General features: G+C 43.0%; 4 protein-coding genes across 4 annotated transcripts; all 4 read right to left on the reverse strand.

Annotated features, from left to right (window-relative positions):
- Positions 1-238: 238 nt before the first annotated feature.
- Positions 239-1,026, reverse strand: LOC118411857 (MAM domain-containing glycosylphosphatidylinositol anchor protein 2-like). Its single transcript, XM_035814345.1, has 3 exons — positions 918-1,026; positions 415-677; positions 239-262 (listed from the first exon to the last, which is right to left on the reverse strand). The coding sequence occupies exons 1-3, from the start codon at positions 1,024-1,026 to the stop codon at positions 239-241; spliced, it is 396 nt and encodes a 131-aa protein (XP_035670238.1).
- Positions 1,027-12,145: 11,119 nt separating this feature from the next.
- On the reverse strand, positions 12,146-13,435 carry LOC118411858 (angiopoietin-related protein 2-like). The gene is made up of 3 exons (XM_035814346.1): positions 13,405-13,435; positions 12,974-13,190; positions 12,146-12,461 (listed from the first exon to the last, which is right to left on the reverse strand). Exons 1-3 carry the CDS (start codon positions 13,433-13,435, stop codon positions 12,146-12,148), a joined length of 564 nt encoding a protein of 187 aa, XP_035670239.1.
- A 2,873-nt stretch (positions 13,436-16,308) lies between these two features.
- LOC118411859 lies at positions 16,309-18,292 on the reverse strand. Its single transcript, XM_035814347.1, has 4 exons — positions 17,829-18,292; positions 17,205-17,367; positions 16,680-16,768; positions 16,309-16,404 (listed from the first exon to the last, which is right to left on the reverse strand). The coding sequence occupies exons 1-4, from the start codon at positions 18,057-18,059 to the stop codon at positions 16,309-16,311; spliced, it is 579 nt and encodes a 192-aa protein (XP_035670240.1). The 5' UTR covers positions 18,060-18,292.
- A 1,684-nt stretch (positions 18,293-19,976) lies between these two features.
- LOC118411401 (gastrula zinc finger protein XlCGF57.1-like) lies at positions 19,977-24,586 on the reverse strand. Its single transcript, XM_035813668.1, has 3 exons — positions 24,475-24,586; positions 23,038-23,814; positions 19,977-21,259 (listed from the first exon to the last, which is right to left on the reverse strand). The coding sequence occupies exons 2-3, from the start codon at positions 23,806-23,808 to the stop codon at positions 20,489-20,491; spliced, it is 1,542 nt and encodes a 513-aa protein (XP_035669561.1). The 5' UTR covers positions 23,809-23,814; positions 24,475-24,586; the 3' UTR covers positions 19,977-20,488.
- Positions 24,587-25,325: the final 739 nt, after the last annotated feature.

Here is a 25,325-nt window from a genome sequence, read left to right on the forward strand (position 1 = left end):
TTGTGAAAAAAGTATCCGGAAACACTTTTAAGTAATTTTTAAGCTCATGTAAATATTTCTTTAAGAGCTACCAAGTTGAAGTTTGTCCAATTGCTGTTCGCATTATAATGTGTTACACTTGGCTATAATTTAATTAGAGGGTACTCAGGGGTTAATGCTTTATAATGCAACAGCTAACTTGTCCAAGTTCAGTATCAAGTGGCCGATACAAGTACATTTTGGGATTCAGAAAATATCATTAGCAGAACCAGAACACTCCCACCTGTAGTACGGTATGTCTAAGGTGATGTGTCAGAATCAGTTTACAGGAAAATCTAAGTCATATGTTAAAAGAAATTGGTGTTATTTTGCGGAAGTCAGCTATGAAGCAAAGCATTGACCTAATATTAATAGCTACGAAATTGAATTTCTAACCTGCACATAACCTTCCCATTTCGGCAGTGCCAACTCGCTGAACTTCCATTGGTCCCCCTGGAAGTCTGACCTGCTGAAAATGGCCTCTCCAAGGCTGCTGCTCCCGCGCTGTTTCACGTAGACGTTGAGAGTGCCGACTTGTGTGCCGTACATGTGGTAGTTAAAGTTCAGACAGATGTTGTTCTCCGTGTTCAGCGGTGCGCTGATGAGCCGAGCCGTGTCACCTGGGGTACCGCCACTGGCCTCAACGTACATGTACTTCCCTATGGGGGTGACAGGGATTACGTTGTGAAGAACTGTATTGCGAAATATGTTGTATTTTGCTTGCTATTCATCATGGAAATTTCAGAAAATGGCGAAATGCATTGGTAGCAATGTAGCAATATAGCTGGGTAAATGATAAATATAAGTGTATTATTTTGATTGAGGTTAATTCAACATGCCCTTTTTGTACTCGAAATACTGATGTTATTCTCCCTGTCATTGAACTTTAACCACCTAACCACTTCTCAGGAATCCACTGTTGGGTTTAGTCACTACAGGATCTCCAAATTCTGGATACAGTGTCGCCTCCGAGAACGAGATCCACTTATCAACTTCTATCTGTAACATTGGACTACGGTTTCATAACAAACTTCTTTGGCTGTTCTTCCTTGGAAATCAAGCTACTTTTTCTACTCACTGGTCGCTTTATTTGTCGATATTCTATCTTTTATAACGTCTTTAATTTAATCCATGTCAACGTCAAACCTCTGCAAGACTAAGCTCGTTATTTTACTGAATGAATTATGTTTATTGCATGTTTATGTCCGGGTGGTCTAAATTCACTTCGGTTGCCGTTGTACAGTTTTACGATATTATAAAGGCATGCTCAGAATTACATTGGAATCTAGAGAGGCAACCTTTTCCACCCTAAAGGAAGTATGAAACGGCGTCCCCCGCTTCGCTCACTCGGTGGTTTAGTTCGGTGGTTATAGCAAAGGACCAGGCGATATGCCACCATGTACACCGAGGAACAGACGGGTCATTAACGTTATTATCATATAGCCTAACCAAACTTGCAAACTCCTGTATGACGCATAGATCCCTTGTTACTATACGTGTGAATTCCTTTGTCAAATTTCTGAAAATTCACATTTGTTCTTTAGTACATACATTTGTATTACAGATTGCATTTTGAAACCAGAATTTCCACAGAATATATACGAAACTTTGCAGTCTTTGGCTTTTTAGAACAACAAAACTCATTATCAATGTTAGCAGAAGGAGCCATTCTCCCCTTGCAGCCTGTACTTATTCCCTCTGCTCTGACATATGTTTTGCTCTTTTTGATTCGCCAATGCCTGCATATCCCTTACTTTCCTGTGTGTATAGCTCCTTCTGATTCTCCTAATGAATCGACAACGGTGCCGTTGTCGATTTGCATCGACAACGGAAAAGTTGTCGATTCATTCTGACCAATCAGGAGGAGCGGGCTGGCCGAAATTTATGTGTTACGGCGTCATGACCAACGTGGAACGGGGCCTTCTGATTGGTCCGCGGCGCCTGGCTATATGATAATCAATGTCAAATCCTATCTTGACCGGATTTTAAGTGTTTTATGCAGTAAAAACCCAAAGTATATAGGATGTAGGCAACCTTGGAATATTTCTACCAGAGCAAGAAGAACACACCAGCAAAAAAATACGAGGAGCGTTCAAAAATTAATGCCACTGGTTTTATAACAGGCTCAATTTGTCATCGAATAAGTTGAAATTTGGCACCAAGGTACAAGCATATATATCCTCGTCAGTGTCGTCGTCATTGGCAACAAAAGACTTGGCAGACTTAGACATCAATAAGATAACCTTTATAGTCATCGTTTTGTTCAAATCATTTAAGAATAGCGGAAATTTCATATTTTGACGATTTTAGCCCAAAATATGACATTATGACGTCATAATTACGCCATATTACGTCATAACGATACCAAAATTACAGAAAATGTAAAACTTTACTAGTACATCATCCTCACCAAATTTGGTGATCGTAGACCTAGCCGTTTTGAAATTACGAAGGGGGGGGGTCAGAAGAGCCCCCCCCCCCCACCCCTGGTCCCAGGAATCCCGAAAAAACCTGGTCTAGATAGGGTTAAACAGTTGATAATTGTGCCAAGTTTCGTATCTTTTGGTTAATAGAAAAGCAGTCTACAGAAACCTTTAATACATTAATCACGTATTTGGCTATTAATCAAACTGCCTGCAATATAGAAACTCGCTCCATTCTAGCAGCTGTAAAAAATGAACTATAGGGAGTTTAGACATGAAAATTGACATTTATTCTATAGAGAAATTTATTATTATACAGTTTTAAGTTACAATTTCAACTTTCTACAGTAGGTATGAGAGGGTCGGATCTTGAGGAACTAATCTTCTGACAAGCTCCCAGGGGTGTTGTCATCTTGAAATCAACTCAGTTGCTCATAAAAATCTGAACAACAAATTGAGAGGATACATGCTTGTACCTTGGTGCCAAATTTCAACTCATTCGAAGAAAAAATGAGCCTGTTACAACACCAGTGGCATTACGTTTTGAACGCCCGTCGTTTTTTTTTCCCTTACTCTACCTGTGGTATTGCGAAACGTGTTATCATGTAGCGGTCCAGTGTTACTGGTGGGGGTGTGCTGACTCCCCCAGACCCAGTCCGTGTCGTCGCTCGTGTCTTGTGTGAAGCCGCAGCCCCCGGCTCCGTGCTGGAAATCACAGAGTGCCCACGGCTCTGGAAATATAAAAACAGAGGACAAAAAATATAATTGTTTTGCGATTTTGTATGTTTCTTTGTATGTATGAAATATCTCATTGGGGGTGTGGAAAAGCACCTATGTTGGGAATCAAAAGGTTACATAGAATATGAAAGAAAAAAGTTATCCGGTTATGTATTAGTAGTATACCGCTATATTGTTGATGAAATAGTTATGTCCAACACATCTTGTCATCATATAGAAGACAGAAAATCACAACGACCATTTTTCGTCATGACATTTGAGGGAAATTTATGTCATAAAATGCGTGTTGGATGTCATTTTAACGACCACTAAGATATGTCGACAAGGAAAAAACGACGCATGGCCAAAATACTCTAAGTTGCCGGAGATAAACGATGTTGGCATGGACGAAGTATGACAGTAACATTTTGCGATACTTACCTCCCGAGGTGCTGGGTTCGGTGGAGGCGATGCCTGTTGCAGCCGGTCCCGCTGTGGGAGTGTCTGGGCGGGTGGAATGGGCCAGACCTGGTGGGGAGGTGATCGTTGGTGTCTGAAAACAACGAATAGCAAAGTTCAACTTGAAAGAGGAAAGTGAAAAGTAATCGTCTTGCATGACCTTAACGTTTTCTGTCCCTTCTGGACGCTAATGGAAACGAGGAAGAGGCCGCCAACGCTGTGAGGTATCCGACCTTAGACGTGCACGTTTTGAAAGTTGGACGTCTCCTCAAAACATAACATGGTGTTTTAACCCCTCCTGCTATGCTATAACTTGCTGCTAAGCCAGGTTCTATACAGAGATGCACAGACAGCAATACTAACTGATCGATTCTTTTGAAAACCCATGTTCTAACACAATACCGGACATACTGGTCATCAGTTGTTCGAAAGCAGCATATATCGACTTGCGACATGTAGTTACATTTTCTTCTCGTTAAATACCTGTCCATCAGATCCAGGCGGACCGGGAGGGCCTGGTGGACCAGAGGGACCGGGTGGTCCGGGTGGGCCCTGCGGACCGTTCAGTCCAGCAGATCCGGCCAGGCATCCTGTTCAATAGACGGCAATCGATTTGTCCTTACATAATCAACCGAAAACTATGATCTTGCTTTGGTATGATCCGCAGGTTCATTCACCGAATAGTCATTATTTAAGCGACTAGATACGAATTTGAAAACGTTAAAACGTTTCAGGTAGCATCCACAACCTTTCGTAATTGAAACTGATAAAAGCTTCTTGGAATGCAGGTTTTATACCTTAACTATGAACTACCTGTTTATTATTATTAAAATGCAAACAACCCCATACATACAGGTAATTCTGACTTTCACACTCAAATCGAAAATAGTTTAACTGAACTAGAAAATGACCTAGCTAATAACAATCCACTAGATAATGCAATACAGGAACAAGAAATTAGGCACGCAATCTCCCAATTAAAAAACAGTAAAGCCTCTGGTAGCGACCTGATACTTAACGAAATGTTAAAATGTGCCTCGCATGCCCTTACTAAACCATTAACTAAGCTTTTCAATCTATTTATCTCTTCCGGCTATTTCCCCAAACAATGGTGCACGAGTCACATTGTACCGATACACAAAGGCGGTGCCAAAGACGATGCGAACAATTACAGAGGTATTTCTGTCACTAGTTGTCTGGCTAAATTGTTCACGGCAATCTTAAACACCCGCCTCACAAACTTTTTAGACGAACACGCTCTCATCTCCCCAAACCAGGCGGGCTTCAGGAAAAACTTCGGGACAAATGACAATATCTTTGTCATCGATTCATTAGTATCCAAGTACAGCAACGATAACAAACGCCTTTATGCTTGTTTCGTTGACTTTAAAAAGGCTTTTGATTGTGTGTGGCGAGAAGGCCTAAGATATAAACTACTTATTTCGGGAATAGGGGGTAAATTCTACAGTCTTGTAAAGTCCATGTATTCTAAACCACAATCATGCATTAAAACCTCCTCTGGTCTAACACCACCCTTCATTACGGACAAGGGGGTAAGACAGGGCTGTAACCTCAGCCCCACACTTTTCAACCTATTTATAAACGACTTAGTTAAAATGTTAGATAGCCCAGAATGTGCCCCGCCCTCCCTACATCATCTATTTGTTTCCTGCCTACTCTATGCAGATGATGTTGTCATCTTCTCGGAAACTGAGAAAGGTCTACAATGCGCACTAGACAAACTCAACACATTTTGTATGCAATGGAAACTGCAAGTTAATGTAAAGAAAACGAAGGTATTGATCTTCAACAAAACAGGACGCACACTTAAAAAGTTTAAATTTCTACTCGGTTCTGAAACCATAGAAATCGCCAATTCGTACTCCTATTTAGGTCTGCAATTATCCCCATCTGGCAGCTTCTCCCTAGCGAAGAAACAACTCGCACTGAAAGCGCGCAAAGCAGCTTTTAGTATCAAATCCCTTATCCGCTCACAGATATCCACAAAAGCTTTATTACGCATCTTCGATGTTTGTATTAAATCAATCATGCTCTATGGATGCGAAATCTGGGGGAAAGATTATCATAATGCCAACTGCCCGATAGAAAATGTCCACAATCGCTTCTGTAAAAACATTCTTGGTGTACACAGAAACGCAAGCAATGCAGCATGTAAAGCTGAACTCGGTAGACTGTCTCTAGACATAGACATATCGGTTCGCTTAGTCAAATACTGGTTAAGGCTTAGACAACTAGATACCAATACACATCCACTGCAAGCTGACGCATTATTATATCAAAAACATATGCTTAATATATATAGCAACAAGAAAAATCTGTTATCTCATGTGAAAGAAATACTTAACAATAGCGGCTTGTCCTTTATTTGGAATAACGACAACACTGACCTCGACAGGCAACATATTTGTACTTTACTTAGAAGAAGGCTATCTGACATGTACATTCAAAGTTTTCTCCACAATTTATCTGTTGATACTGGTAAACTAAGATTGTATAAGCATCTCAAATCTGTGTACACTATGGAAAATTATCTACACACCAAAGACTTTGAAGTAAGATCAGCTATATGTAAGCTCAGAGTAAGCGCACATACGTTAGAGGTCGAAAGAGGTAGATACAAACAATTACCTGTTAACGAGAGAATATGTAAATATTGTACAGGAAAAGCAGTGGAAGATGAAATGCACTTTATTTGTCATTGTCCTCACTACAGTACCGAAAGAGACAAACTATTTAAACTAATTAACAAATTTTTTCCCAGCTTTGCACATCGTAACGAACTACAAAAAACTGCCTTCCTGTTAGCACCACCCAATGCATATGTCTCCCAAAATGTCGGAAATTTCATCCTCCACTGTATACAGAAAAGAAATCAAACCCAATAGCATTCATTTTAGATTAGAAGTATCACTAGTTGTTGACCCCTATGTCCACTTTGTTATTGTATCATTATCATCAATGTACTTTCATACATGTATTTTTGCAATTAGCCTTCGGGCATGAGTTTGCAATAAAGATTATTATTATCCCAAAAGCTCAAGTATAGTTGGTTTATCCATCTAGCTCTATAAATGAAGAGCTATACTCCAACTAAAAAATAACCATAAGAGGGTGAATAGAAAAGAAGAAAAGCATTCCTACCCCCAAGAGTCATCGGTAATGTAATCTTGTTTGCAAATTGTCCAGTGTTGCGCACAGATCGCTTAGCTCGGCGATGCACTTCAGCTCCGTACATAAAGGTGGCGCTTTTGCCCCGTCCAGCTCCACTCACGTCCTCCTGAGCGTTTGGGCCTTGAGGACTGACCTGTTGGGTGACATTAGATATACCTAATTGACTCCGTATCAAGCTAATGTGTTTAGAAACTTGTCAGTAAAGCTGAAGTCTAACTAACTAAGCTGACTAACAGGTCCAACTCGGCCAAACGTGCAATGTGAACTCGTTCACCTGGAGCTCTGACCTGCAGGTCCAGACAAAAGGCCGTAGGGGTGAAGTTTTCTTCTCATTACACAGACGCACAAACGGCTGGTAAATTTGTACTGCTGCTTGTCAAGGAACCATGATTATAAATTCTTTAAGTCTGATACCATTTGTTAAGACTTCCAAAATAAGAAGTTGCACTGATGTCTGTTGTATGATAATGTCGAGTTTATATCAATCATTTGCAAAACACGTTAAACATTTTTATCCATCTATTTTTTTCATTTATTTCTGAATCTATAGCAATCTGAAAGAATACTCAACATCCTGTCCTTACCAGAAGAACAATTTATTTTACTCTTCAACTGATTTCTAAATTTGGAGGGGGGTTAGGGGCTACAGTGGAACAGGAAAATGTGTACAGGTCATTACATTCATATGTAATGCGCCAGACGTCATGAGCTGGGCTTTTCTCACAACGTTAAGATAAAGTGTAGGGGTATAAATTGTACATTACGCAGTATGCACAGCACTGAAGTCATTGTACTGTCGTTCTAACTCACTACCCGGAACTATCGGTCCGAAAATGTAACTGACAGGAGTTCGTCAACTAGTGAGAGCATGAAATGTTGGCATGTGTGCAAAATAGTCTAACCTGCACATCCAGGTGTTCTATCCACTGTCGCATCTCCTGCATCTGCGATTCCATTTGCTTCAGGTGCGCTTCTGTTTCCTTCAGGTGCATTTCCGTTTCCTTCAGGTGCGCTTCTGTTTCCTTCAGGTGCGCTTCTGTTTCCTTCATGTGTGTGTCCGTTTCCTTCAGGTGTCCCATCTGCGACTTCATCTCGCCCAGCTCCGCCCCCTGCCTCACCATTACAAACATGACGACAAACATGGTGACGAAGCTCACAATGACGGCCGTGGCAGTTCCAATCGCTGTACCCAGGCCATTTGATGCCCCTTTACCCCGCATGGATTCGTGCGCGGGGTAACGTATGTCGTACAGATTTTCGGAACCCATTTTTAGATGTTTCAGCCCGAAAATGTAAGTGCACGTCGATCTACAGGCAGACCCCCACCTGCACAGAGACCTGACCGCAACTGACTGGCTTTAAAGATATGACATCACTTTAAATCCAACAGTTCTGTTCCCTTATTGGTTAGAAACATAGTAGAACACCCATTTCCTCATACGTCATTCATATTTTTAGCGATGACTAGAGATTCGGAGAACGTCGTAGGCCGTCCGGTCCGAACCGAAGTTTGGCGAAGGGTGCCGATAGGTGCCCGATGATTCCTGATCACCGATTTCAAGTCACTCGGCACAAGGAAGGAATACCGATCTAATTGGTGCGACAAGTGCCTGAGGGTTGGTTTGTATTAGTGGATAAAAGATATCGCTTTAGTTAATTTAGTGGATAAGATTCTGTATATACTATACAGGATCTTCCATCTAGATTATGTGATGAATGAAAACGGACTCTGTTGTTTTGTTTGATTTTTTTAATTCTGTCAACAATAACTGGGGTCACTGGAGCCAGCGAGAGGTCATGTTTTGTCTGTTCATGTTACTGAGGGAGTTTCACACTTTGTTTGCTTCAGGAGTAGTAGAAGTTAACTGTGAACGGTGAGCATCACGGACATGGTTAAACATAGCGCTGTCCTGTCTGTAGTTCCTACTCTGAGCATGCCGTAATTCAGAGGCCGTCGGCTCATGCCCGACACACGGCGAGTACAAACCGAAGTTTCGCGACTGAGACCGATGATTCCCGACCGCCTCGCTGCAAAGGGTCACTGGGCAAAATACAGCATAGCAAGTGTGATTATAATTAGCGTGGCATACGCCCGGGGCCCAGTTTGTCCTCCAATACAAGTCCTAAAGCTTACGTTATGTCATCGAAATCACTTGTCCTGATGAGGTTAAAACCTTTTTTATGCGATGGTGGTTAGCTCTTTGCAACGATGAAAGTAGAAAATGTAAACGGTTAGTGCAGTTTGATTTGGACTCTTAACAACAACATTAGCTGCGCTGACCTATGATAACCCATGTGTAGAGACGACCGGTTTTACAGACGCGGTGTGTACAGACTTGTTACAGTCGCGCTGGAGTGTGTGTTTATACAGAAGTCACTGATGCATGAAACCCCCGAAAGACAACTTAAATGTCTTTATATCTCAAGGCACAGTCAAAATACGTCTGATATCAATGATGTGAGCAAGTACAAAACCGACCAGCTCGATTTGGGACAAGAATGCGTCAAAATTTCCTTGTTTCCATTGGGAAGGGAGATTTTCAAACTCTCAAAGCCATTTTCAAACTCTCAAAAATGTTGTAACTTACGGAAGCCAGCACATTTGGGTATGTTTAGCGACATAAAATGCGTTTTAGACTTCCATACATCAAGCGTTTCTTAATCAAGAGAACATCGGAGACCGTCGGCCCATGTTCGACGAACAACGAGTAGATACCGAAGCTGGCCGAATGGAACCGATGATTCCCGATTGCCTTGGTCGGAAGGGTCTTTTGTCAGAATGTAGCCATGCGTGTGTAATTAGTGGAACACTTGCCTGGGACTTGCACGGGGCGGTTTGTCCTCCATTATCTATTGATGAAAATCATAATCTCCTCAAGCTAAATATAATATTTTGTAGATATTGCATAAATGTGATGTTGACTTGTACACTCTGGGTTTAGGGACGACCGGTTTAGACACGCAGTGTACTCATTACAACACTGGTCGTGTTTATACAGAAATCACTAATGCCCAAAATATATCCTAGTAAAAATACATCTTAGAGACGTGAATAAAGACCTCTACGGCTGGGGCGTGACATTTTCACCATTTCGCTATATTCACTCTCATGTCTATTTCTTTGTAGTCGGTATCATTTTCTTCAGCACAGAAAAAGTGTCCGTTTCTCTTGAACATCTTTGTTTGCTAACCATGACTGTGGCTACCTGAGCCAGGTGTGACCTAGATTGTAGACCTTCGGCACACGCTCCACAGGCGACGGGTACAAACCGGCGTTAGGCAAATGGGACCTACTATTCCCGACCAGCATGCTTGACAAAGTAGCTAGGGAGGCGGAATATAGTAAGACGTTTGCCTAACTAGACAATTGCCGTAACCACGTTAGGGCCTATTTCTACCGTTGTGTTTATGTCGTGCGTTTAATGCAGGACTTTATTTCAAAAGTGACAGATACTGAACAGATTACAAAGAAGGGAAACATCATTTACCGTTATAAGAGGCTAGTTCAATGTGACCTCTGACCTGTGAGCACACCAGCGATGAGCTACGTATATTGTTACAGTTGGTGAGATAGAGTGTTCTGTTTATACACAGTTTATTGAAGCATAAAAGTCCCGAGAATGTCCCTTCTACTTTCGCTTTGCCCTCCTAAACAGTCACAATACACTTAAGAAGCACCTAGAATAGCTCTAAGTCTGTATTTCCGACCACCTCTAACCTGTAAAGAACCCTTACAAAAGAGATTACGTTGTTATTTTTTTTCATGATGAAGCTAAGCCTTGGAAACTCCATAATATTTAGCATTATAACCTACGCAAATACATACTTTCCCATCAGGTTCTATTCACGTTTTGCGACATTTCTTTTGTTTTCTTCATGAAGGTCGAAATGGAAATTCTGAAAGAAAAAAAAAGGAAAAAGATGGCAGCTTGGAGTCACTAAAATCCAATGTGATACAACAGCTGTAGGTAGGATATAAGTCAGATGGGACATTTGGGATTTTTTAGAAACCTGCACTTTATTCCAAAGAAGCAATAGAATACAACGCCACCAATAATTGTACGATAATTATAGATGTATGGATCATGTACCTACTAACACCAAATGTATATATATATAGATTAAAACATATACCATTCATTATTATTGTTATTATCATTGTATATTGGACCCTGACATACGAACAGAACATACTACACAAAATGCACATTAGTTGGTGAAAAGAGGCAGAAAGATGCCTACAAATAAAGATCTAGCCATGTACCGTATAGTTAAGTACAAATGTATACGCCAAAGGGCACCATTCGAAAATGTAAAGTGAGGTTCAGACAATTTCACAATATATCTTTGGACAGTAAAACTATACAAAACATAACAATTTCGAACATAGATATACACTATTAGACAATAATTCTCACCTTCACGTTAAGACACATTATGCATTAGAAGAAGATAAGAAAGTAACATAAAACTATACATTTTTTTAATCTAATGGTAAAACCAATTGAACTCATAAAGATACTATTCGTTTTCTAAAAAAATACATTAAGTTTTCTGATCCACCAAATAATATAGGAAACTATTGCCACCAGACTATCAAAATTTAAATGTAAATATTCCATACTTTCTACCATCAACAAAGAAGTGCATCTTTCACATTGTCATTTCAAACCTTTGATATATGCAGAAAAAGATGAGTTGATAACTCTAATGTTTTGTGATAACTGTAGGATTGCAGAGAGAAACACAGAGTACAGCAAGAAAGTTCCGCTCCTATGACGCCCAATATATGTATTAACTAATAATAACCTCACTATCTTGTGCCTACTTCCTAACCAAGGAAGAGAATGTCATTAGCGAAAATGCTATTTCAGTGTCTTAAAGACTTAATCAAAGTAACATTACTCACTTTTAAGAGTACTGAAATACATACAGGCTGGAAATTGTCTTATACCCTTATAAGCTTGATTATAGAAATTATCTATGTCAGGTTTTACTATAAAACGCGAAATAACTGACTCCGCTACGTTAACGATAAGTGGCTTAATCTATCCCCCATGCAGATATCAGTAATGTTTCTACTTAACTTTAAATGATAACATAAAATATCCAAACAATGCAATTAGTTTAACATTTCACAACAAAATGCTAGTGAATCGGAACATCAATCTGCTGAAGCACTTTTCTGGCCGTTAAATCCATGACTATGTATCAAATTATTATGATCTACTTTCCGTAAAGGTATTGACGCTGTTTATAAAGATAAAAGTGATATGTAAACATTGCTAGAAATGAGAGTGGCAATATTTCACAGAAAATGTTCTAAGACGCGCTGGTTATGGTCTGATTTTCATAGACACAGACTTCAGGGAGTAGCTGTAGCCTCTCCAGTTGTACCACAGCACACCTTGTCCCCACGGACAGGAGTTCCCACAGTTGCCCAGGTAGCGCCCGTTGAGGACAGAGGTGCTGCAGCCCGGAAACCACCAGCCGCCCTGTCCCCATCGCTGAGAACAATGGCCGATGCTCCAGGCATCATTGTCCCTGTCCAAAGTGGAGAACCTGTGACCGTTGTTGTGAGCCATGGAGTCTCTCGCGGTGCCTGAATACCCGGAAATGTGCAGGCGATACCCGACCGCCTCACCGGACACCCTGGATGGGAATATTACAACAGATCATTGTTAGTATTCTTTTGTGAAGATTACTCATCCATGCAGGTATTGAAGAATAATGATTTATTTCAATTTATACACCTGCAGGATACAATAAGTGTCAAACGATTCAGAAGTCATCCGGCTTCTTTCATCAAAACGAAAAAAAAAAAAAATGATTACATATAAGACTTAACAGAACAAGCGCGAAACTAGCGAAATACTTAAAAAAAATATGGAAGCCAACTTTATTACTCCTTATTAAATAATCGAAGATTGCAACGCTATATTTTGTATGTTGTATGTAGTAACGTGCTGAAGAGTATAAAGTCGCATTTATACGTTGTGAATATTGCTGTTAAAAGGAAGACTCAATTCATAATATAGAAAAATGATAAAAACGGTGACTTTAATTTTCATAATGCATCCCTGTAACACTTTTTCAATCATTTTTCATAGCATGCTTCGTCATTCATTTTGCTAATGGCGCCAACATAATTTACATATTCTCACCTGAAGGTGCTGTACTCTGCAAAGCTCGTGGCGCCACTCCAGTCCTCGAGGACGATTCTTAATGTGTAGTTTTTACTTTTGGTCAGCAGGTGGATGTTCTCGTTCCCCAGCCAGTACTCCCCGTTCTTGTTCCCAAAGCCCAGTTTGTACTCCTCCCAGGTCCTGTTGAAGGGAACCGACCCTTCCTGCCGCCGCTGGATTACAGTCCAGCCGCTTCCTGTACAATCGTGTAGATACAAGACGGAGAAGTGAAATTATGCGTTGCACACCAATACACAATTGTCGTGTGACAAACTCAGACATTTGTGGCTTCTCAGAAAGATGAGGAACTGAATGTTGATGTACAGAAATTTCACAACTAATATTGCTGTTTGAAAGTTGACATGGAAATCGAGGATATAAAAAAAACTTAAGTGAGAAGACTGGGAGACTTTGCGCAAAAGTGTATCCAATGTTGGTCATGATTAAGTTTTCAATCACAAATCACCAATTTTATTGGTAGACGATCAAATCGAGATGGTTTAAGGTTCCTATTTTACTGCAAATAAATAAGAAAAATAAAACAGCTTTCATCGTTCCATGTAATTAAAGTATTTTGCTAAATACCTTGACAACGCAAACTGGTAGATTCCAAAGTTTTACTTCAGCATTACCTTCACTATTCATATCACAGTACGCCTCCACACTGGTGGATGACACCTGGAGGGTGTACACTCCACTGGTGTTCTGTCCTGCCGCATGGTATGCCGCACAATCTAATGGATGGGAAATACAAAACATACACAACTGTCACTGAAATGCTGAAAGGAGGCTTAAGGTGAAAGTGAAAGTGTAAGTAAACTTTTCCTCACCGAAGAGCTAAATCTTAAGCTGGTTGTGACCGGAGAGACACACGTACATGTGCAGAATCAATGTACCAGGAAAATCGCCTTCCCCCTTTTTAACAAACAATGAAATGAAGTGAATGTCCCACGGCTTAAATCCTGCCCTAATCACAGCTACCCTTTTTCAGTGACATGCATGTGACACCAACATTAAGTAATGAGTAGCAAAAACCTACCCTCAAGTATCGGATCCTCGGTTGTCTGGGGCTGGGCTGTCGAAGATACTGAAAGAAAGATCACACGATTGTCGCTCAGAAATGAGAGACGCAGAGCCGTCAGAGACGCAGTTTGGCCTTCCGGGGAAAAGTTTAATGCTTTCTTCACTTTTCCGGATACACAGGCATAAACAGAGTAAACAACATAAACAGCATAAACAACAGAGTAGATAATAAGAAAAAACAGTTACATTCAGAGATATATAAAGTGCGATGTGGGGCACATAAACGAGATGGCGTCCGAGCACTCGCCGCCTTGCCGTCGCGGTCGTTCTGGCGAGCGTGACGTGGGAGGTCCTGCTCAGTGAGAGTACCCAGCAGTTCATCTATGGTTTTGTCAACCTCTTTTTTCAGCTCATCATCAGCGCGTAAATCCCGAACGGTTTTCTTCACGTCCTTCTCGGAGTCACTGGCCTCCGACCACAGGTCCTTGGCGAAATCTCTCGTACGACTGCGGCGATGGAGGTCTCCCAAAGAGCGCCGCACTGATTTGTCCCGTCGCAAAGATTCATACTCCTCCTCCGAGCGGGGACGAGTGCGTGGACTATACACTTGGCACTTTCCAACTCCATGCGGTCCCGGGTGTCCCTTCACGGGCAGGGAGCAGGCCCGACAAGACTTCGTACCCGTCATGAACGCGTTTGGGTCCGTGAGAGTCGAGAAGAAGACCGCGAAACGAAGAAACTTGAGAGAACGACAGAGCGGACTACCGAGGAGTGCTGCCCGCGGTCTCGTCCTGGGCGGGAATGAGCGGGGCGACGCCAGGCCTGTGCCATGTGCTCGCCTGGCACCCCGGGGAGAGGCGGAGCTTGTAGTCAGGCCAATTAACAAAAATGACCCGTAGACATTTTTCCACCACAGTTTACATTTATTTATTTATTTATTGCCAATGATACAACTCATTACACGGATCTGCCTAGGCAGCTTTGGGCTGGTAGCGGCAGATCCACAGAGATACAGACGAACATACATCATCGATCGACGTGATCGCACATGTTCGCACATGTTTACACGGTTATACCGCCCCTTGCGGGGTGACATACCCTTTCATATGCGCATTCATATTCATATGAGTATAGTGAGGAAAGCCGTGTAAAGTGCCTTTCCCAAGGGCACAAGATCGGTAACACGGCTGGTGGATTCGAACCCGCAACCTCTCGGTCACGGGGCGAACACGGTCCCACTGCGCTACGCGGTCCCACCACATTCTCACATGGTAGCACCAGAACGTAATTATCATCAAATACAGACTATGTTGGGCACAAGAATGTTTCCGTCAATCGAATGACAGATTTCTGGCTGCCTTTGCATCACCGTTTTCCAAAAATAATGGAAGGAACATTATTATTTGTTGTAAAAATTCAGGTTCGAAAAGCAGATTGGTCAAAGTTACTACATGCTCTGCTAATCTGGAGATCGGTAAACTTAGTGGAAGCATTTTGCCATCCATTTTTATTCATCTTGACATGTCAAAAACTGTCGAGGTGCATTCGAAGTGGACAGATATCGAATGGCATTCATAGTGGATTCTAACTATTCTAACTGCAGTCCGACGGCATTCTGCGGCATTCCAACATTATTCGAAACATTCTTATCTCAATCTTTATCTGTAACGACACAATTTTAAAACTGTAGTTTACTCGTTTCCTCCGTATTTAGCACTGTAAGTTCAATTCGAAGTGATTGTTTTTGAGATTTCTGTACAACGTTAAATGATTGTTACTGTGATCCATGTAAGAAGATACGCAATTCAGCCTTCGGTATCCTCGATTTTCAAATAAATAAACCAATCATCATCATTCGATGGAGGACCGAAACGGCAGGCCATCTCGAATCCTGCCAGAATGTGGCCGAAAAAATATCTCGAATGCAGTGAGAATGTCTAGAATACACTACGAATTCACAGGAATAGAAAAGAATTTTCATTCTGACGGCATTCTGGCTCATTCCTTCTCGTGTGAAGGGGATTTAAGGCCCTTTTGGAATTCCCACCGGAATGGCACCGAATGTGACACGAATTTTGCAAATACTTCATTCCGGCTGGTTCTGCTTGATTCTTGCTGATTCCATTTCAGTGTGAAGGCCCTATCACTAAATGTTGTATTCCTTGGTATAAACAACGACTAAACCTTTACCCCGAGGCAAGCCCATTTGATGGGTCCGGCATATTTACAGGACACACTATACATCAAGTAATGATTGGGAAACGCCATTTTTACTTGACTATTTGCATACATTATACATCAATAGTTGTCTTACCAGTGCTGGTTATAGGAGACTGACTGTGGCTTGTTGTTACAGGCGGGTTCGATGTTGGTGTTGAACAGCAGCACTGTAAAAACATGTGATGTGATGGAAATCGTATATTAAAAAAAGGGATCATTACATTGTGTTTGTGAAATGGGATGCAGGGCTTCTGGTCTTCTTTTGTTTTTACTAGCTATTGCTAAAACAGTTGCTCCTGACCACAAATGTCATTCATGTACCTTTCAAATCCGGCTAATGATCAAGTTAACACTTCATCTAATTGAACCGGACTGCTCTATTCCGGACTGCACCATTTATAACAACTATAAATGCACTTCAATGGCATCAAGTTGTACTTACCGACCCAGGAGGCCCGGGCGGCCCAGCCGGACCGGGAGGACCGTCTCTCCCGTCCCTTCCGGGTTCTCCCTGGTTCCCGGCCAAACATCCTGAACAGACAACAATATTCAATTCGACGAAAATATGGCATCTGTAAAGTCATTCAATGCCTAGTTAGTTATGAATAAACTTTTAATTGACTGCAGACTGAAACTGTTAATCCGTGCCATTATGCAAGTTCAAAAAAACAAACATGAATACAAGATGCCAAGATACGTAAGAAAATGTGCTGAAATAGCAACTCAGGACAGCGTATGTGTAAGTGTAAATTATAAATCTTACGATAAAAAGGTTTGCAAGATGAAATTTGTAAGTGATTTAATGACAGTATTTTAAAAAGGAGCTTACAAAGTCCGAGGAATTCTGTATGGATAAATGGATGGAGTCACGCATATGCTATTGCCATGTTCATGATGGATTTGAAGTTATGGATTTATACTGAAGTAAAAGGGTTCAAGAAAATACAAATAAGTTTATTGTCCGTACCCCCTAGAGTCGTCGGCAGTGTAATCTTGTTAGCAAAATTCCTGATGTTAGACACAGATCTCTTAGCTCGGCGATGCACTTCAGCTCCGTACAGAAAGGTGGCACTCTTGCCACTCCCCGCCCCATTCTGCTGCTCAAGGTTGCCGGGGCCCTGAGGACTCACCTGTTGGGCGGAATTAAACGCACTCAATTACCCCAGTATTGTCAGGCTGGCAGTGTTGGGACCTTGTCAGATCTTTTGAAGATCAGTCTGTCAGTGAAGATGTAGTCTCGCTCGTCAGGGTGACAGGTTGGCGACGGTCCAACTCGGCCTATCCTGCACTTTGAACTCGTTCATCGGGCCTGCTCATCCAGACTTCAGGCCGCAGGGAACTCATTTACGCATTACTCTTTGAACACGCACGCTACACGCGCTACCGCGTGTAATGCGTTAGCTGTAATGATCTTGGCTTTTTCACTGCGATTAGATAAAATGAACGGGTAGAAATACTAAATAAATCTGCTCACTATTCAATACTTTAATTTATTATTGTAGCTGGTGTCCTTACCCACCACCCTGATCCATCGGCCCGAAAAATGTAACTCATTAGGAGTTTGTCGTGAACGTGAGTTCGATAGACATACCTGCGTATCCAGGTGTTCTTCCCACTGTCGCATCTCCTGCATCTGCGCTTTGATATCCTTCAGTTGAGACTTCATTTCTGTCAGTTCAGCCCCCAGCCTCACCAGTACAAACATGGTGACGAAACTCACAAGCACCGCCACTACGGCTACCATCAGCGCTGCGATTATCCCCAGCCTGTCCCGCTCTGCCCCGTGTGCCGAGGAAGTCACTTCGAGGCTTTTAGAGCTCATTCTTGGATATTTCCGCCCAAAAAGTAAATACACGTCGATCAACAAGCAGACACAACCAGCCCGAAGACGTGTCCGCGACTGACTGATTTTAAAGATATGATGTTACTTTGAACCCAACGGTTCTACTCCTTTATTGGTTAGAAACATTGTAGAACAACCATTTCCTCATACGTCATTCATATTTGTAGCGATGTGGGGAGATTCGGGGAACTTCGTAGACCGTAGGGACGAACCGAAGTTTGGCGAAGGGTGCCGATTGGTGCCCGATAATTGCTGACTGTCGATTCGTAGTTACTCGGCACAAGGAAGAAATACCGATCTAATTGCTGTGGCAAGTGCCTGAGGGTTGGTTTGTATTAGTAGATAATAGACATATTTTTAGTTAAGTTAGTGGATAAGATTCTGTATATATTATACAGGATCTTTCTTTTAAAATATGTGATGCATGGAAACGGATTTTGTTGTGTTGTTAGTTTGTTTTTTTCCTGTCAACAATTACTGGGGTCACTGGAGCCAGCGAGAGGTCATGTTTTGTCTGTTCATGGTACTGACGGAGTTTCACACTTGGTTTGCTTAATGAGTAGTATGAGTTAACAGTGAACAGTGAGCGGACATGGTTAAACATAGCACTGTCTCTGTCTAGAGTTCCTCCTCCGAGCATGCCGTAATTCAGAGGCCGTCGCGGTCATGCACGACACAAAACGAGTACAAGCCGAAGTTTCGCGACTGAGACCGACGATTCCCGACCGCCTTGCTTTAAAGGGTCACTGGGCAAAATGTAGCATTTCCAGTGTGATTATTGTGACATACGCCCGGGGCTCAGATTGTCCTTCAACACCTAAAGATTATATCATATCATTGAAATCACTAGTCCTTGTGAGGTTAAAATCTTTTTGATGTGATGCTGGTTTGGTATTTACAACGATAAAGTAGAAAATGTACACGGTTAGTGCAGTTTGGTTTTGACTCTTAACAACAACATTAGCTACCCTGACCTCTGATAACCCATATACAAGGACGACCAGTTTTACAGACGCAGTGTGTACCGACTTGTTACAGTCGCACTGGAGTGTTTTGTTTATATAGAAATCACTGATGCATGAAACGACCAAAATACAACTTAAATGTCCTTATATTTTAAGGTACAGTCAAAATACGTCTAAGATCAACGATGTGAGCAAGTACAAAACCGACCAGCACGATTTGGGACAAGAATGCGTCAGAATTTCCTTTTTTTCCGATTCTCTTCAGTACAAACTGGTGAGTCTTTTGTGAGAAGCTCTGAGACAGACACAATTTCCTGTACTTGGCAGGGTTGTGTGAATTGCACACTCCCAAGACCACTGACCGAGTTTCATCACTTTGTTTCAATGTTCGAACATATGATCACATGTGATCACAAATGATGAATATATGTCGGAACAGTTTAGAAACTATCAGAAAAAATGACTTTGATGTTAGAAATGTTTCTAACATGTTTCAATACTGTAGAAAATATTTAGAACATCACAATGATGTTATAAACAGTTCTAAACAGTTACTTATCACAATTAGAATGTTATAAAGATTTCCAAAATGTTAGAACAAAAGGCAAGAAACAACCTCTTGGCAATGTGGAATTGACTATATTGGTTTATTTTGCTCATTATGTAAGTTACAAACTGACAGGAAGGTTTGGAGAACGATGGCGGCCCGCCTCCGCGAAGCCTGATATGCGGCGAGGATGATGATGATGATGAATTTACAAACTCAAACGAACTTTTATACTAATAAAACAATGATAGGAAGAGTTATAGGTAAAGGAATCATTCATTTCTAATACTCCTCTACAGACGAAGTAAAATAAACTAAAGAAAGGAACACTAGTCGCACTAATAAAGGTGAACAACAAACAAAGGACAAAACAGGAGACATAAATATTTACAAACTGGCATGATACTGGCATGAAAGTGTAGCCTCTTTAGCTGACTCTATGTGAAAGAGCCTCCTTGGAGACTTCAGTCTGAATTTTAGACTGCCAAGTTCGATTAAATAAAGTTTGATTTGATTTGATTTGAACAGTGCTTGATTTTACCAGTATTCATGGGGGGAGTGCTGATTTGTGATATTCAACATGGTTCTATCATAGGTCTATGACCAGTGCGGAATCCCTCTCCCGGCATTAGAGAACTTTAGCCCATGTTGAAAATCAGCTCTTCCGCAAAAAATAAAAACCAGCTAGACTTAGTCTGCTTGGCTGTTTTCTGATGGACTACAGTTCTCTCAGTGCCACGTTTTTTTGGCTGATTTCCTGAGATACCAAGGCTTTATGGAGACCTGCCAAAGGAAATTGTACTAGCAAAGCTGATATGAATTTCGAAAAAGACACATTATAGCAAAAAATGACGTGCAGAGCTTGTAAAGGTGGTTGGGTGAAGTGGGGCTCCCCTTTAGTAGTGAGTGGCCATGTGCCTTGCCAAACTCCCCTTCCTATGCGTGCAGTACTCACACAGCTCACACCTGTACGGCTTGTTTCCTGAGTGTATCTTCATATGCCTGTGCAGGTTGGACTTGGTCGTCCTGTACCCACACTCCCCACACAGGTAGGGTCTCTCACCAGTGTGCTCTTCTATGTGTCTAGTCAAGCACCCTTTCCACGCTGTGCAGAAGTCACACTGGTCACACCTGTAGGGCTTCTCTCCTGTGTGTACCCTCATGTGTCTAGTGAGATAGGCCTGGCTGACTGTAGTGTAGCCACACTCCTTACACATGTAGGGTTTAACACCGGTGTGTTTTCGCCTGTGTATGTCCAAGTCGTTTTTCCTAGCCGAGTAGTAGTCACACTGGTCACACTTGTACGGCTCACCTGTGTGTATCTTCATGTGTTGGGAGAGACAGAACTTTTCGGCTGTCCTGTACCCGCACTCTTCACACATGTAGGGTTTCTCACCAGTGTGCTTTGCCATGTGTGTTGTTAGACTGTCCCTTCGACCTGTATAATAATCACACTGGTCACACTTGTACAGTTTCTCTCCATGTTTTGCCATGTGTGCCTTAAGATTCACTTTCTGTGCTGCAGAAAAGTCACATTGGTCACACTTGTAGGGTTGCTCCTCAGCTGACAGATGTTTAAACATGTGTTGCTTGAGGTGGTCCTTACGGACTGCTGAATAGTCGCACTTATCACACTTGTACGGCCTTTCTCCCGTGTGCACGGCCATGTGGTCAGGACTCTAAGGACCCTCGCAGGGAGGACAACTCCACCTACTGCTTGTGTGAAAGCCATGGATGGAACAGTCCCAGACACCCCAGACCAACAGCTGGCAAGATGGAGGGAGCACTTCGAGAACCTGCTCAACCGACCAGCACCACCACCCTCCCCTCAGCTCGATGCACTAGCCGCCGCAGCCAGCGAGGACGACTCTGTTCCTACTGGCCCCCCCACGCGAGAGGAAGTGGTCAAAGCCATACAGAAGCTGAAGGCTGGCCGGGCTGCAGGAGCTGACGGCATCACACCTGAACTCCTGCTCCACGGAGGCCCTGCACTAGCAGATCAGCTCTTACAACTGTTCACTGCCATCTGGAGCAGCGAGACCATCCCGGAAGACTGGTTGCAAGGTGTCATCCTTCCCTTCTGGAAGAAAGGGTCAAAGGATCTCTGCAGCAACTACAGAGGAATTACCCTACTTAGTGTTCCCGGGAAGGTGTTTGCAAACGTCATCCTTGGAAGGCTGCGCCCACTCCTTCTTCGCAAACAGAGAAAGGAGCAGAGCGGCTTCACACCGGGTCGCTCGACTGTTGACAGGATTTTAACTCTGCGACTGCTGGCCGAGAAGAGAAGAGAATTTCGGAGACCCCTCTTCGCAGCCTACGTTGATCTGAAGCAGGCCTTTGATTCTGTTGACAGACAGGCCCTGTGGAAAATCCTCAAGACTCTCGGTGTTCCAGCAAAGCTTCTGACTCTCCTCTCTCTACTCTACTCCAACACCTCGTCCTCTGTGAGAGTTAATGGACAGATGTCTGACTCCTTCCATATCAACAGTGGTGTCCGCCAGGGTTGCGTCTTAGCACCATCTGTGTTTAATACAGCCATTGACTTTGTCATGAGCAGAACTGTGGCTCAGTGTGCCTGCGGTGCAAGCTATGGGAATGTCACTGTCACTGACTTGGATTATGCGGATGACGTGGCTATCCTAGCTGAAGTCATGGAAGTCCTCCAACTTGCCCTCCAGGCCATGGACACGGAAACCCATCCGCTGGGCCTGCAGGTCAGCTGGGGAAAGACCAAGGTCCAGAGCCTCAGCGACTACGAGCCTCCTCCACCAGGACTGGTGATCAACTCTAACCCGGTTGAAGCCGTTGACAAGTTCTGCTACCTTGGAGGCACCATAACATCAGACTGCAAGAGCGACACAGACATCCAGCTCCGCATCGGCCGGGCCGCCGCGGCAATGGCCAGTCTGGACAGGGTTTGGACCAGCAGCAAGATCTCTGCGCAGACAAAGATAAGGCTCTACAACAGCCTCGTGCTGTCCATCCTTCTCTACGGGGCAGAGACTTGGACTCTCACTGCTGCCCAGGAGCGTCGACTCGACGCCTTTGATACTAATTAAGTGCCAAAGAAGAATCCTGGGGATCAGGTGGCATGACTATGTATCCAATGCCACCCTGCGCGAGACCACCAGTCAACCCCAACTGTCCAGTAAGGTGCGCCAGGCCCGTCTACGACTGTTTGGTCACATCGCCAGGACGGAGCCACCTCTGGAAACAGCTGCCCTTCTGAGGGAGCCGACCCCACCCAACTGGTCCCGCCCCAGGGGCCGTCCCAGGCATATACCTGGCAAGAACAACTGAAGGACGACCTGAGGGCTGCCGGCCTCGACCTTACCACCGCCTGGGTGCTGGCCCTCAACAGACCTATGTGGAGATCTGTGTGTGCAGGCGCTACGCTCCATACCGGAGCATGCGGACCTGAGTGAGTGAGTGAGAGCACGGCCATGTGGTTACTAAGGCGACCCGAGTCAGTCGTACTGTACTCACACAGGGAGCAGGCGAGTTTCTCACCGGTGTGTTTGGTCTTGTGTCGAGCCAAGTAAACCTTCCTGCTGGCTGTGTAGTCACACTGGTCACACTTGTACGGCTTCTCCCCAGTGTGGGTTTGCTTGTGGAGCTGTAGCCTGTGTTTGCTGGCCGAGCTGAACTCGCACACTTCACACACGAAGGGTTTCTCACCGGTGTGCTTGACCATATGTGTTGTCAAACGGTTCCTCCAACCTGTAGCATAATCACACTGGTCATACTTGTACGGTTTTTCCCCTCCATGTTTTACCATGTGTGCTTTAAGGTGCTCTTTCTGAGCGGAGGAGTAGTCACACTGGTCACACTTGTAGGGCTTCTGCTCTGCTGGAAGGTGTTTAATCATGTGCCGCTTCAGATATTCTTTACGGCTTGCTGAAAAGTCACACTTATCGCACTTGTACGGTTTGTCTCCCGTATGCACAGCTGTATGGTTGCTAAGGTCGCCTGAGTTAGTCTTCTCACTTGTTGCAAAGTCGTGCTCACCAGAAATCTGACATTTTCCATCTTCCGTTTCCTGGTCAAAGTAAGGTTTTAGCACCTGGGGAAAGTTAGCCTGACTGCTAACAATGTTTGCTGGTAGTTCTTCAGTCCTCTCAACCCTCACACGTTGTTGCCTGCCAAGCAGAACCTCAGTGGGAGACACGAAACCAACCAGAACTTCAGTGGGAGATCCGTAACTGGATGATGCCATCCTGCTCTGTGGGGGGTGCAGCATTATGTTATTTTCCCTTCTTTAATATATATCTTAAGAGGTTAAATGAGTCAGATGTAGACACATAAGCTTTCATCAGAATAATTACTTGACTACAGTCTAGATAGTTGTGTATAGATCTCATATTGGGTTAACCAACATACTAAGGTGCTTGTACGCTCTCGCTTCGCGACATTGGCACCCATAATCTTGCTGGATCAAGGTCAACACCAGGTCACCGCCAAGAGTGTGCAAACGCCGAACATTTGGAAAAAGCAGAGAGAGATGATCACACGGGAAGGAAGCACAAAGAGAGGACGAGAGAGTAGGCAAGCACGCGAGACCAGAAACCGACAAAACGGAGTGGTTAAACTTAAACAAAATTATAAATTATAACAACAACTCTGAATCGAATTGCTAGCTGGATTGATAAAACACTGTTTGTAAACCACGTTGCGGAAAAAAATCTGTCTCCGGAATCTCAAATATAGTGCCCCCCTCCCCACACGACAACCCTCCCCACACGACAACCCTACCGAACACGTCTGCTTATAATTTCTACTTTTCTCTACACTAGTCTATACACGTGACTAAATTCCCGGTTTTGTGCGGCCCCAATAGGCTCGGGACTATTCAGGATTAAAAAGGAAGCATTCCGTTACCCACCCTGCTTGTCGTGACCTAACGTAGCGATCTAGTTCAAGTGTAATCGCTAAATTTCCTTGGAACTTTTGAGAAAATACTGTGAGGAGCATCCGGAGAACGAGGACACGTCAACAGGGTCAAAGGTTATCTCGCACTACCACCTGATTATCACAATATGGTCAATGTACCAAGTTTGAGGTTACCAGTAAGACCGGTAGAGGAAAATCGATCGTAGCTCTATTGGTTGTACATTTTTTTTTTAAAACTTCGGCGCTATTTTCATCGTGACACGTGTTGGGCAGCATCGGCAAGATGGCCACACTTATGCGACATGTTTTGCGATATCTGAGGGAGTTATCTTGTGTAATAGCAGGTTTGGACATACCTCCGCTGTTGTCAGACGCTAGTTCACCTTTATCCGCGGGGTAACCTATATCCGTTGTATGCGGAAAACAGGGTATTTAGGACTCATTTTAATATGTATATCAATTCGACAGACAGTGGTTTCAAACTGCAATATTTTCAATACTGTACTAGTAGTAACATCCATGTAAACTCATATCGTATTTTGTAGTTGACTTTGCATAATTGTGATGTTGGTTTGTTCCTTGCAACGATGAAAACAGAAAATCTAAAATCTGCAAAACGATAGTGTTGTTTGGTTTTGTGTCTTATTATGTCAACAACATGAGCTGTGAACCCCGGGTTCAGGGACGGTCGGTTGTAAGACAGTGTACTTATTGCAAACCTGGTCGTTTTTATACAGAAATCTCTCATACATGAACACCTCAAAATGGCCACCAAACATCAAAAGTACATGTTAGGTGCTGTACAGGAGTAAGGATATAAGGATATAAGGATGTACCTTTACG

The sequence above is a fragment of the Branchiostoma floridae genome, chromosome 3, assembly GCF_000003815.2.
Source record: "Branchiostoma floridae strain S238N-H82 chromosome 3, Bfl_VNyyK, whole genome shotgun sequence".
Classification (NCBI taxonomy): Eukaryota; Metazoa; Chordata; class Leptocardii; order Amphioxiformes; family Branchiostomatidae; genus Branchiostoma; species Branchiostoma floridae.